Source organism: Osmia bicornis, chromosome 13 (genome assembly GCF_907164935.1).
Source record: "Osmia bicornis bicornis chromosome 13, iOsmBic2.1, whole genome shotgun sequence".
NCBI classification, from domain to species: domain Eukaryota; kingdom Metazoa; phylum Arthropoda; class Insecta; order Hymenoptera; family Megachilidae; genus Osmia; species Osmia bicornis.
In genome coordinates this window covers 8,161,992-8,173,265 of record NC_060228.1, presented here as the reverse complement: position 1 = coordinate 8,173,265, position 11,274 = coordinate 8,161,992, and the positions used below count along the sequence as shown (strand labels likewise).

Sequence of the window (11,274 nt, the reverse complement as noted above, 5' to 3'; positions counted from 1 at the left end):
TGTGGAGTATGGAGCAGGGAAAGGGTAGATGAGAGCAGCAGGTGCAGAATTCTTGTAGTGATTTCACTGAAAATTTTAGTAGACTAAATATTACTATCATAAGTAATAACATTGCGAAGAAATATAATTTCTTAAAAAAATTTTTAGTACTACTTACAACGCATGTAATTACAGCTGTATCTAAAATAAAAGAACAATTTGCACCGGCTCGTACCGCGTAACTGTCTCGATCGATTTACCTTGCTTTTATTCTCTGAAAATGGAAGCTTTGATACCCGTAATAAATAAATTACAAGATGTATTTAATACTGTTGGTGCTGACGCTATACAATTACCGCAAATTGTGGTACTTGGTACACAGGTCAGTTGATATTTTTGAATTAATGCTGAAAAGAAGTTAGTACCTTTGTGATTACCATCTAAGTTTAAATTTTTTTCTTTTGATAGATACACCTGGATAATCCAATAATATATATTATTTTATTTCTTACATTCATCAGCATATATTTAAAGTTGTTATTAGTATAAAATAAGTTGTTTTTGTAGTAGAATAATTTATAATAATCACTGATAGTTAATTTTTCTTTTAGAGTTCAGGCAAGTCATCTGTAATTGAAAGTTTAGTTGGCCGATCTTTTTTACCACGAGGTACTGGTATTGTGACCAGAAGGCCTTTAGTATTACAGCTTGTTTATACACCTAAAGATGAGCGTGAACTTCGAACTGCAGAAAATGGCACTTTGGATCTGGATGAATGGGGCACATTTTTGCATAAAAGAAACAAAATATATACAGATTTTGATGAAATTCGCAGAGAAATAGAATCTGAAACAGATCGTATGGCTGGAACCAATAAAGGAATTTGCCCAGAACCAATCAACCTGAAGATATATTCAACATCAGTTGTTAATTTGACCCTTATAGATCTTCCTGGTATTACAAAAGTGCCAGTTGGTGACCAGCCAGAAGATATTGAGTCTCAAATACGTCAACTTGTCTTAAAGTATATATGTAATCCTAATTCTATTATATTAGCTGTTGTCACTGCTAATACAGACATGGCTACAAGTGAAAGTTTAAAACTCAGTAAGGATGTTGATCCAGATGGCAGGCGTACTTTAGCAGTTGTGACAAAATTAGATCTTATGGATGCTGGTAATTTTTATTTAATGCTCTTAGTTTGTTACAATGAATCATAAAATTATTATGTACCATTTTAGGAACTGATGCCATTGATATATTATGTGGTAGAGTAATTCCAGTAAAATTGGGAATTATTGGAGTAGTAAATCGTTCCCAACAAGATATAATGAATAACAAAACTATCCAGGATGCATTAAAAGATGAAGCTACATTTTTGCAACGTAAATATCCAACTTTGGCAAATAGAAATGGGACACCTTATTTAGCTAAAACATTAAATCGCTTACTCATGCACCATATTCGGGATTGCCTTCCAGATTTAAAGGTAATAATATAAATGATCAGTAGTAAGAGCTCGTAACGTATAGTTAGAAATAACTAAAGTAAGCATAATTTGGTAGAACTTATGTTTTTTGAAAACAGACAAGAATAAATGTGATGGTCTCACAATTTCAAACCCTACTTAATTCATACGGTGAAGATGTTGGTGACAAGAGTCAAACTTTGCTTCAAATTATTACTAAATTCGCAAGTAGTTACTGTTCTACAATTGAAGGAACAGCCAGGAATATAGAAACAACAGAATTGTGCGGTGGTGCACGAATTTGTTATATATTTCACGAAACGTTTGGTAAAACATTAGATTCTATACACCCGCTGGCGGGTCTCACTAAAATGGACATCTTAACAGCTATTCGAAATGCAACTGGTCCAAGACCTGCTCTGTTCATACCAGAGGTTTCATTCGAATTATTGGTCAAGCGACAAATTCGAAGACTCGAAGAACCTTCTTTAAGATGCGTCGAGCTCGTACATGAAGAAATGCAAAGGATCATACAACACTGTGGTACAGAAGTACAGCAGGAAATGTTACGTTTTCCAAAATTACACGAACGTATTGTCGATGTAGTAACACACTTACTACGTCGACGCCTTCCGCCTACTAATCACATGGTTGAAAATTTGGTTGCTATAGAACTGGCATATATTAACACTAAGCATCCAGACTTTCATAAGGATGCAGCTCTTGTATCATCTTTATTGAAAAATAATGATGTGGATCACGTGAAACAAAATAGAAGGCTTCCCTCTACCACAAGTACATCAAGTACTATAATTCCAAATGATACAGTAAGTAATTATTTAGAAATTATTTGTTTCTTTACTGTATTTTTATAATTAGTGAAGTTAATAATTTGATGTTTGACCGAAAATAAGTTATAACAATTTAATGTCTGTACCCGTGTATTAGTTCGTCCATTGTATTGTGTAACTAAACAAATAAAATATCTCTAACAGAGTGCAAAGTCAGTTAATAGTCAAGACGAAGTAGCATATTTTTCCGAGCAGAATAAAGATCAACAAGGACATCAAAATCATTGGCTACTAAGTAATCTCTTGCCTCAGGGACGATCCGAATCGAATAGTTCAATCGATGGTTCTCCAGTAAGAAATCATGAGCAGAGCAGAGCTTCTCCTAATCCAAATCCAGTGATCGAAGTAATAAGAACATCTTCGCAACAGAAACCAATAAATCTACTGCCAGAGGTACCTATGCAAACATCTCGCAAACTTAGCGAACGGGAACAACGAGACTGTGATGTAATTGGTATGAAGAACACTTTTCGTATCCTTTTTCATCAAATCATCGACACTTTATTTTATCTATTTATATAAACATTTTTCTCCTTTGTAGAAAGACTAATAAAATCATACTTTTATATTGTACGAAAATCTATACAAGATAGCGTACCAAAAGCTGTCATGCATTTCCTAGTCAACTATGTAAAAGACAACGTACAAAGTGAACTCGTAACGCATCTGTATAAATCGGATCATGCCGAAGTACTTTTAAATGAGAGTGAACACGTTGCTGTTAGACGTAAGGAAGCAGCAAATATGTTAAAGGTATATCTACTGAAATAATAGATTTTTTCTATTAAAAAAAATATTTTAAATCGTCTATAAATATTGAGGTGTATATGTTTGATTGCATTGCAGGCACTAACACAAGCTGGTCATATTATTAGCGAAATCCGAGAGACGCACATGTGGTAACTGAGTCTATACATAACTCACGTCATCAGTTTCTAGTTCAATTTAGACATTTTGGTGATTTAGTAGCTAAACTGTCTACTGGAATCACGTGTATGTCAAGCTACTTTGTGTAGTTTATATTTTTTATGCAAGCAGTGTTTTCAAGATCTAAGATCTTTAGTTTCAGTTTATGGGTATAAAAGAACACGATTATCATAACACGTGCATTTAATAGTAATTATCGATATTGAGCAATCGAAATATTACTACTAGTAACGATGGTGCTCATGCCACAGTTCTACATCAAAAGCCTTATCAAATTTAAATGAATGTCCAGCCTAGTTGAAAAGTAATTGTGAAGTGTCGAAACAAGAAGTAAACCACCATGAATGCAGAGCAGTTTGTCATTTTTTATAACATTTTGCACTGCGTGAAAAAAAAATTGAAAAAATTAAGGTATTCGATACAAAACGTAAAGGTTTTTGTTTTTTAGTACTTGTGATACGAATTTTAAGCCATCTGTATGTATATACGTGCGTGTACGCACATGTGTATATTGTACACACCCACATTCATATACATTATAAGTATATATATATATATATGTGTGTACACATCTATACCATACGTGTAATTATAAATGTGTACACATTTCAACACTTTTGTTGACTTATTGTTATTGAGATATGCAGCCAAACTGATTGTAACATTGAATGATACATTGTTGTGTTTTGATAGTTTCAATGTTGGGTGCAGCAAAGAACTTTTCAATAAACTGTATGTGCTCAAACAATTGAGGTAGAGCCTGTTCATAATGGCCTTCGTACATTTTAGACACAGCGTTTAATCTTTTCTCAACTGATTTTCGAAATTGATTTTTTATCTTCTTACAATCGATTTTCTCATTACATTTGTGGCATTTCTTAATCGATACATTTTGTGCATCTTTTTCATTTGAAACGAATATATTAATAGGTTCTAAGCATGCCCTGCATTTATAATTTATTGTTTCAGGTAATGGGTATTGCCAATTTTGTGTACAAGCCTCGCATGCACACAGAAAACGATACTTTTTCCACAAGTATTCGCGTCTTGATAATCTTCCCTCGCTAAGACAGTGTGGTCCGTAACAGTCAACGATTTCGGTTCCCTTACCGATAAAGCGTATACTTCTTACCACTACTATTCCTGTGTAAAGTAATCTAAGTTTATTTCCTCAAAGTATGCGGAACGTAAAAAATTGTTTAGACGAATGCATTTATTACCTGATGGATAAGAATGACGAACGACATTTGGATAACAGCTATGATTTACCAGGCTAACAGAAGGATAAATTGCCCCACCTACGAGTCTCGGTTCCCAAACATGCGTTTTCTTGTCATACAAATTTTCTACGATCTCGTAAGCATTGCAATTTATAGCCTGTAAATGGTGCAACGTTGCTACTGCTAAGGTGATAAAGGTTTCTTTTAAGCAAACAACGTCCATTTTACTCAAGACAAATGTAAGACATTTTGCTAAAAATATTGCTTCGATAGCACGAATCAGATTTATGCTAGCTTCTATCCTTTCGCAATGAGTTTCTAATTTTAATATAGTACGATAATCACGAGGATTATAAATTTCGTTTGTTCCTAAGTTGCTGCATTCTTGATTCGTATTTGTACTGTGATATCGAAGAAAGTTATCATTCAGATACGGAATTTCTTTTTTTTCCGTATCGTTTTCAACTTCTTCAGCATTTGAAGACAAGGCTCCTGCGATTGTCATTCTATAAGCTAAAAGCAGGTGTGAAGATTGTCGTGATTGTTCAGAATCGTTGTCATAAAAGGCGTCGAATATGGAACACTCGTATCGATGATACATTCTCCACGCTTCGTTGCGACATTTTTCTGAACAAAAGGACACCTGTAGAATCACAGACGTTACTTAAAAGTAAGAAACAAAGAATTTGTTAACTAAAGGTGCACAGAAGAAAAATAAATATAAATATGGATACAAAATGAAAGAAAGGTATAAGAAAATTATTCGTTTTACTAACTGCTTGACAAAAGTGGCAAGGAATTTTAACACTGTCATTCATCTCGAGGGTGACATGACAATGTAAGCAATTTCGTTCGAGTGCCTCGTTGTTTGTGCTGAAAGCAAACGGTGATTCCACTATAAGAACACACCCTGCTTTAATATTTCTGGTAGCTACGAGATGTCGGCCACGTTTCTCATCAAATTGTAAAGCCACAGCATCTGAACAACTTTCAAGAATAGCATGCTTTTTTCCATCAATGGAAGGTATCGTCAGATGGTTTACTAATGATGCGTTCTCCAAAGAAACGCATTGATTCGCGTTGAATTTCCTACGCTGTTTCTTGCCTTGAGAAGGCAACACTTTCAACTTTTTGGAACATTCGCGTTCTAAATGGGTGCATGCTTTTCTACGCTCCAAAAAATCGTTCGTACTCTCGATGGTTCTATCGTAAAAATTTGCAGGAAGAGCAAGCATGCATTCACAGTATTTTAAGCATTTTAAAAAAGCATTCGAATGATACCAATATTGGGCGCAATCTAAAAGCGCGTCCAGGAACAATCTACTAGATACACTGGCTGTAAACAGCGTTTCGGTAAGGATACTAATTCTATTTTCTTCTTCGTGCACAACTCCATCCTTAATAATCGTTTCACGACTTTTATCGTACAATTTTGTTGCCTTAACATCGTCCTTACCCTTGTATGATTCGATAATTTTTAAACTTTTTACGCACGGTATATCTATAAGAATCTTTATCATTCCTTCTCTGTCTGCATTTGTAGATGCCTCTTTGAAACGACTTGCATACGGTTCTGTAATCGCAGCATCGTAAACGGACTTAAAAAATTCGCCAAATTTTATGTACCTGTGAAAAATTTAAACATGCATGATTCGATTGCATAAGGAACGGAAACGAAATTTAAGTGATTGTCGCATAACTTCAGTACACTCGACAAACTTTAATTTAGATCTCTAAATTTATCTGTACAATTTAATCAAAGACTGAAATAGTCTAAGGATCAGTTATTCATTTGAACAGAACAGCATAGTAGTACCTACAATTTTATTTAAAGGATGTTTGTATAATTTGAAGATTTTGTTTAATAATCTACTTCGTATTACAATTTCAACAATTTCATTACTTTCATAAACTTGAACAATATTATTACTCACCCTTCGGTAACAGACATAATTTAGTAAAAGACTGAGGAATTTTTTAACGATAAAAAACCATTACATTAGCACTCGCACTTTGTCGTTGATACAAGAGACAAGACGAATGAACTGTGACGAATTCTAAAATTAGATGTTAGATTTTACTACGAGACATGTTTGTCGCGTGTACTGTATTTTAAATCTAGCGAGTATAAAACATAACAAAACAATATTGTATTTTATAATATTGACACTAAAAATTTGTATAGCGATAATTACTTACCAATGCAATAGTTAATTAGACAATTTTTCAAAACCAAAGGCTAATTTTATTATTATTTTTTGGATTAAAATTTCTGAAGCCCTGGGCTATTAAATCTTCAAAGGCCCTCTGATTTGATTTTGGTTCAAGAATTGATCTGTAAAATTAACGTGGAAAAATATGTTAAAATTGAACATATGATATCTTATAATTCCTATACGGTCAATATAATTAATACAATTGAGTTGTTTAAATATGTATGAACATTTATAGGCAATTAAGAATGGAAAGTACACTTACATTCTATTGTATCCTTTGCAATACTCCGCTGTAAATTAAAATTTTTTAAACCTCATTGTTAATGCTACCTTTTTACGGTTGATGTCACTAGCGTATGTAAGCATCAGGAGTGCTAGACGTCACATGATAAAGACGGGCGTGAGTGATTTTTCCCTGATTTGTACGTAGAATGTTCTCATGTAAAGAAGTTATAAAAATTTATCTTTAGCTTATGTTTTAAAGTCACAGTTAACCATTTGTTAAGGTCTTTGTATCTTTATTTGTTTTAAGATACGTAAAGACGAAACTAAAAGCAACATGAGATACATTTTGGGCAACGCTTTTGCGGGCACTGCTTCCGTAACTATTATCGTATTAGGTATTAATCGATTTCTATTTATTCCCTTTTTGGAAAAATCAAATATCGAATAGTTTTGAAAATTTTCAAATATTTTGTTACAGTATTATATCATGTATTAACTGGAAAAGGAGAGCGTATAAGTATTGGATGGTGAGTACGAAAATTTTATCGTTTGTTTATCTAAAAATCATGATTATAAATGTTTATATGCATAGAAGTCCATTATTGTAAAAAACATGCCAATAGGTTTTTAGAAAATACTTCTCCGTATATGTGGGCAACACTTGGCATTGGACTTGCAGTTGCTCTATCTGTAGTTGGTGCTGCACTGTAAGTATTAATTTTTTATGAATAAAACTATAACTTTTATATGTGTAGAAAAACTAAATAAATAATGTATGTAAAATATTGCAGAGGAATTCATACAACAGGAGTTTCAATAGTTGGAGGTGGTGTAAAAGCTCCACGAATCAAGACAAAAAATTTGATATCTGTAATATTTTGTGAAGCTGTAGCTATCTATGGTTTGATCACAGCAATTGTATTATCTGGAATGTTAGATTCATTTTCTTATGAAGAAGCTTTCATAAAGCCAGAGATTCGCAATCAGAATTGGTTAGCTGGATATTTAATGTTTGGAGCTGGCCTGGCTGTTGGTCTTGTCAATCTGTTTTGTGGTATAGCTGTTGGGATTGTTGGTTCTGGAGCTGCACTTTCTGATGCAGCCAATTCTGCTCTTTTTGTTAAGATTCTTATAATTGAAATCTTTGGATCTGCAATTGGACTTTTTGGATTAATTGTTGGGATTTATATGGTAAGTTGTTCAAGAAAGTTACCTTGTATCTTAAAATACTAATAAATTTTTTTCTGTTCATAGACATCCAAAGTAAAGATGGGAAATAAAGTGTAAATTTAGGATAAAATATAACACCATAAACAACCATATTTTTTTGGAATCACACCATTCCATTCCATATTTAGTGATTGTTGACCTATTAACTTTCGATTAAGGATCTCTGTGTATCAACCATGTGCATAAATAACTATTTTTAGTGATATAAAATTAATTGCTGTAATACAGTCTCTTGTTTATGGTATTTCGAGTGCGTTATAGCGCTCTAGTTCGAATGCATCTACTGTACATAAATAATTTTCTTTTCCTTTTTCTTAAAAATGAAATGTTACATTAATGAATATGATATTGTATTACATTTACTCACATATATTGCACATATATGTAAAATATATATAATGTTATTTATTGATTGAATTCACCTTACAGTATAGAATAAAAGAATAGTTCTTCATTCCTTTGACAATAAAAAAATTCTCTGAATTAACATTGTATAAAAATTCATGATTATGCATGTGATCAACAATATTAGAGATTCTTGTAAACGTATAACGTATATTCAATAGACACATATGGCAGTGTCATTTACCTTGCAGTATCACTTGATGAATACTTTTAAATGCCTCGTTCAAACAACTTACGTATTCGGTCGCGTTACAATTACTTTTATAACTTGTCACAACAGCTCCCAGTCTTTCATCTTGAATCATGTATCTGAACATCAAATCGGTAGATATGGACAGATTATTCGACGATTATTCCATACAGTAGTAAATAGTACACAATGTATTTGTAAAAATAATAAAGAAAAATTGTACTTTACCCGATTCCGTATCCATTATTTACTACTGGTCCAAATCCTCCAGCACATATAGCTGGATCTGATAAGGTAGATGTAGATAAAATATTATGATTTATATTTTCGTATGCTGGATCTTCAAAAATAGTTGGTTTCGACGTATTTGAGCGCTCCCAAATTTTTTTTAATGCAAATAAATGTCTATCAAATCCTTGTCCTGACGAAAAAGAAAGTAAAGAATATAGGAAAATATATCACTTTATCTCATTCAGAAAAAAAATTTTTTTTTTACCCATAACAGCTTCTTTAGCTAATTGATTATGTACTTTGCTACAATTCATTATTAACCCTTTTAGTTCAGACATAGACAAATTGTTATTCTTTTTAACTATGGCTTCACATATTGCTTTTGTTTCCACTGTACAAGGCCTTAGAGTTTCTGTTCGACCGTGTTTAAATGCAGCTGTACTACAAGATTCATATGTAGGAACTGCACAATTCTTTTGATAATATAAAGCTAATTGGAAAGCTAATTGCATAATTGCATCAGGACTCACGCCAAATCGTTTACATTGAGTTTTACCAAATTCATTGAATATCATATGATCAATGCTTAGGTCTTTCGTCCATTTCTCAAATTTTGTTTTCTCTGTGTTAACAATATTTTCTATTTTATTGTCAATAACAAATTCAAGTCTTTTAACATCTGTTGTCCCGTTTTCAAGGTAATTAATATCATCAGGATGGAAGTTTGGTCGTTTAGTCATGTCATTATTTACATCCTAAAAAAAAAAAAAAATCTGATGTAGTATCAAATTTTTCAAGTCACATTTTTATATCATTTACCTTAAGAAATCTTAATACAGCTACTCCATCCCCCCATGAATGCTCAAAATTTATTCCAGCATACCCATCCTGTGTAACAATTAGAGAAAATGATTTATCAAACCACCTGTTTGTTCCATCAGCATGGAGATATGTTTCAATTAGTTTATTGTAATCACTGCCAATACAGATATCATCCAATATCATCATGAATACAGCAGAATCTATTTTTTGTAATGTTTCTTGATTACCAATTTGTAACAAGTGTGTTCTTGTATCAGCCCATAAATTTCGTTCTGCTGCTGTAAGTATTCCAATGGGAGTTTCATTGCTTGTTATATTATCTTCCAAAATAGATTTCAAGCTATTTGCTATTGTTTTTGGTTCATAAATGTATCCATTTTCATCCATTACATCAAAAGAGTAGAAATGTCCTTTTCTCATTACAATTATGTGTTTTCCAGATACATCTTGATAAATTTCATCTTTTGTTGTTTTTGGTAATCTTGTGGTATTAAACAAATTGTGATACTGTGACATATCTAATGGAAAAGCCTAAAATAACAGTTTTTTACTTCTGAAGACATGAAATCAATGGCTAGATTAGATTCTATCAGACATTAATTCTCACCTTGAACAAGTAGGCTCCATAACAATTATACTGAGATGGTAACAGTCTTGTAATAGTATGATATAGCTTACTGTTAGATGTTTCAGGATTCATATAGAATACCTCTGGCCTTAACACATCTTCTTTTAATGATTTCATAAATCTTAATGATGATATAACAAGATTTGTTGTTTTCACTAATTGTGTATTATATTTTGGATTGCACATTGGTTCAAGTACCAAAAAAGGATTATAATTAATAGGTAAAGATTTACGATCTCGTAGATACATATCAAACCAAGGTTCACTAATATAGCTAGTATGAGAATTTTCAGCATCTACCTTAAGAAGTTCTTTGTGCAATCTAATTCCATCTTTAGTAAGAAATTCATCAACATAAATTGTAGTTTTTTTCAATTCTTCATTTGATAATAATGGCCTTTGAGCATTTAAATATCTTCTGCATGTATCCTCTAATTTAGGAATTGATAAACGTGGCAGAGATGATTGAAAGTGCATTGTAGGAGTTTGACTCCTTTCAAGAAACTGATAGTCATCAACATCATACTTTTTTGTGAAAGTGCTTCTGTAATAAACAATATTATTTATTTGGCTGTAAAATACTTTATCATAAACATTTTATTTACCTTGAAGCTCTTAATATTAATTGCACTTTTGAAATATTTACTAACTCCTTTTTAAAGCAATTGTTCTTTAATACACAGGAGAACATGATGTATCTCCTCTACAAACGACAATACTGTTGAATACTGTACGATCAACTGTTGCATTTTTCCTACAGAAATCTACTTTGCTCGACGCTGTACAGTTTTATTACATTCATACTATACCATGTACTTATATTATTTTATAATACTGTTTAAATATTAAAAGTTGCTTTAAAATTCGATACGAATGGGGGGG

The 11,274-nt window shown here is 32.3% G+C and overlaps 4 protein-coding genes across 8 annotated transcripts; 2 read left to right on the top strand and 2 right to left on the bottom strand.

The window, feature by feature from the left end:
• Positions 1-25: 25 nt before the first annotated feature.
• LOC114879103 (dynamin-1-like protein) lies at positions 26-3,574 on the top strand. 3 transcript variants are annotated; one of them, XM_029193679.2, is made up of 7 exons: positions 26-361; positions 591-1,155; positions 1,221-1,468; positions 1,567-2,274; positions 2,551-2,752; positions 2,840-3,051; positions 3,145-3,574. In XM_029193679.2, exons 1-7 carry the CDS (start codon positions 260-262, stop codon positions 3,199-3,201), a joined length of 2,094 nt encoding a protein of 697 aa, XP_029049512.1. In that variant the 5' UTR covers positions 26-259; the 3' UTR covers positions 3,202-3,574. The 3 variants fall into 3 exon arrangements, with proteins under 3 accessions (XP_029049512.1, XP_029049511.1, XP_029049510.1); XM_029193678.2 differs by having other exon boundaries at positions 2,494-2,752; XM_029193677.2 differs by having other exon boundaries at positions 27-361; positions 2,443-2,752.
• A 128-nt stretch (positions 3,575-3,702) lies between these two features.
• On the bottom strand, positions 3,703-7,014 carry LOC114879104 (SET and MYND domain-containing protein 4-like). Of its 2 annotated transcripts, XM_029193681.2 has the most exons (5): positions 6,924-7,014; positions 6,645-6,780; positions 5,222-6,071; positions 4,446-5,088; positions 3,703-4,368 (listed from the first exon to the last, which is right to left on the bottom strand). In XM_029193681.2, exons 3-5 carry the CDS (start codon positions 5,963-5,965, stop codon positions 3,857-3,859), a joined length of 1,899 nt encoding a protein of 632 aa, XP_029049514.1. In that variant the 5' UTR covers positions 5,966-6,071; positions 6,645-6,780; positions 6,924-7,014; the 3' UTR covers positions 3,703-3,856. The 2 variants fall into 2 exon arrangements, with proteins under 2 accessions (XP_029049514.1, XP_029049513.1); XM_029193680.2 differs by lacking the exons at positions 6,645-6,780; positions 6,924-7,014 and adding an exon at positions 6,380-6,622.
• Positions 6,892-8,524, top strand: LOC114879110 (V-type proton ATPase 21 kDa proteolipid subunit). 2 transcript variants are annotated; one of them, XM_029193693.2, is made up of 7 exons: positions 6,892-6,931; positions 7,015-7,061; positions 7,194-7,281; positions 7,365-7,413; positions 7,510-7,593; positions 7,678-8,077; positions 8,141-8,524. In XM_029193693.2, the coding sequence occupies exons 1-7, from the start codon at positions 6,907-6,909 to the stop codon at positions 8,171-8,173; spliced, it is 726 nt and encodes a 241-aa protein (XP_029049526.1). In that variant the 5' UTR covers positions 6,892-6,906; the 3' UTR covers positions 8,174-8,524. The 2 variants fall into 2 exon arrangements, with proteins under 2 accessions (XP_029049526.1, XP_029049527.1); XM_029193694.2 differs by lacking the exon at positions 6,892-6,931 and having other exon boundaries at positions 6,997-7,083.
• Positions 8,525-8,573: 49 nt separating this feature from the next.
• Positions 8,574-11,190, bottom strand: LOC114879105 (carnitine O-palmitoyltransferase 2, mitochondrial). The gene is made up of 6 exons (XM_029193682.2): positions 10,998-11,190; positions 10,372-10,936; positions 9,762-10,295; positions 9,208-9,697; positions 8,940-9,132; positions 8,574-8,830 (listed from the first exon to the last, which is right to left on the bottom strand). Exons 1-6 carry the CDS (start codon positions 11,081-11,083, stop codon positions 8,698-8,700), a joined length of 2,001 nt encoding a protein of 666 aa, XP_029049515.1. The 5' UTR covers positions 11,084-11,190; the 3' UTR covers positions 8,574-8,697.
• Positions 11,191-11,274: the final 84 nt, after the last annotated feature.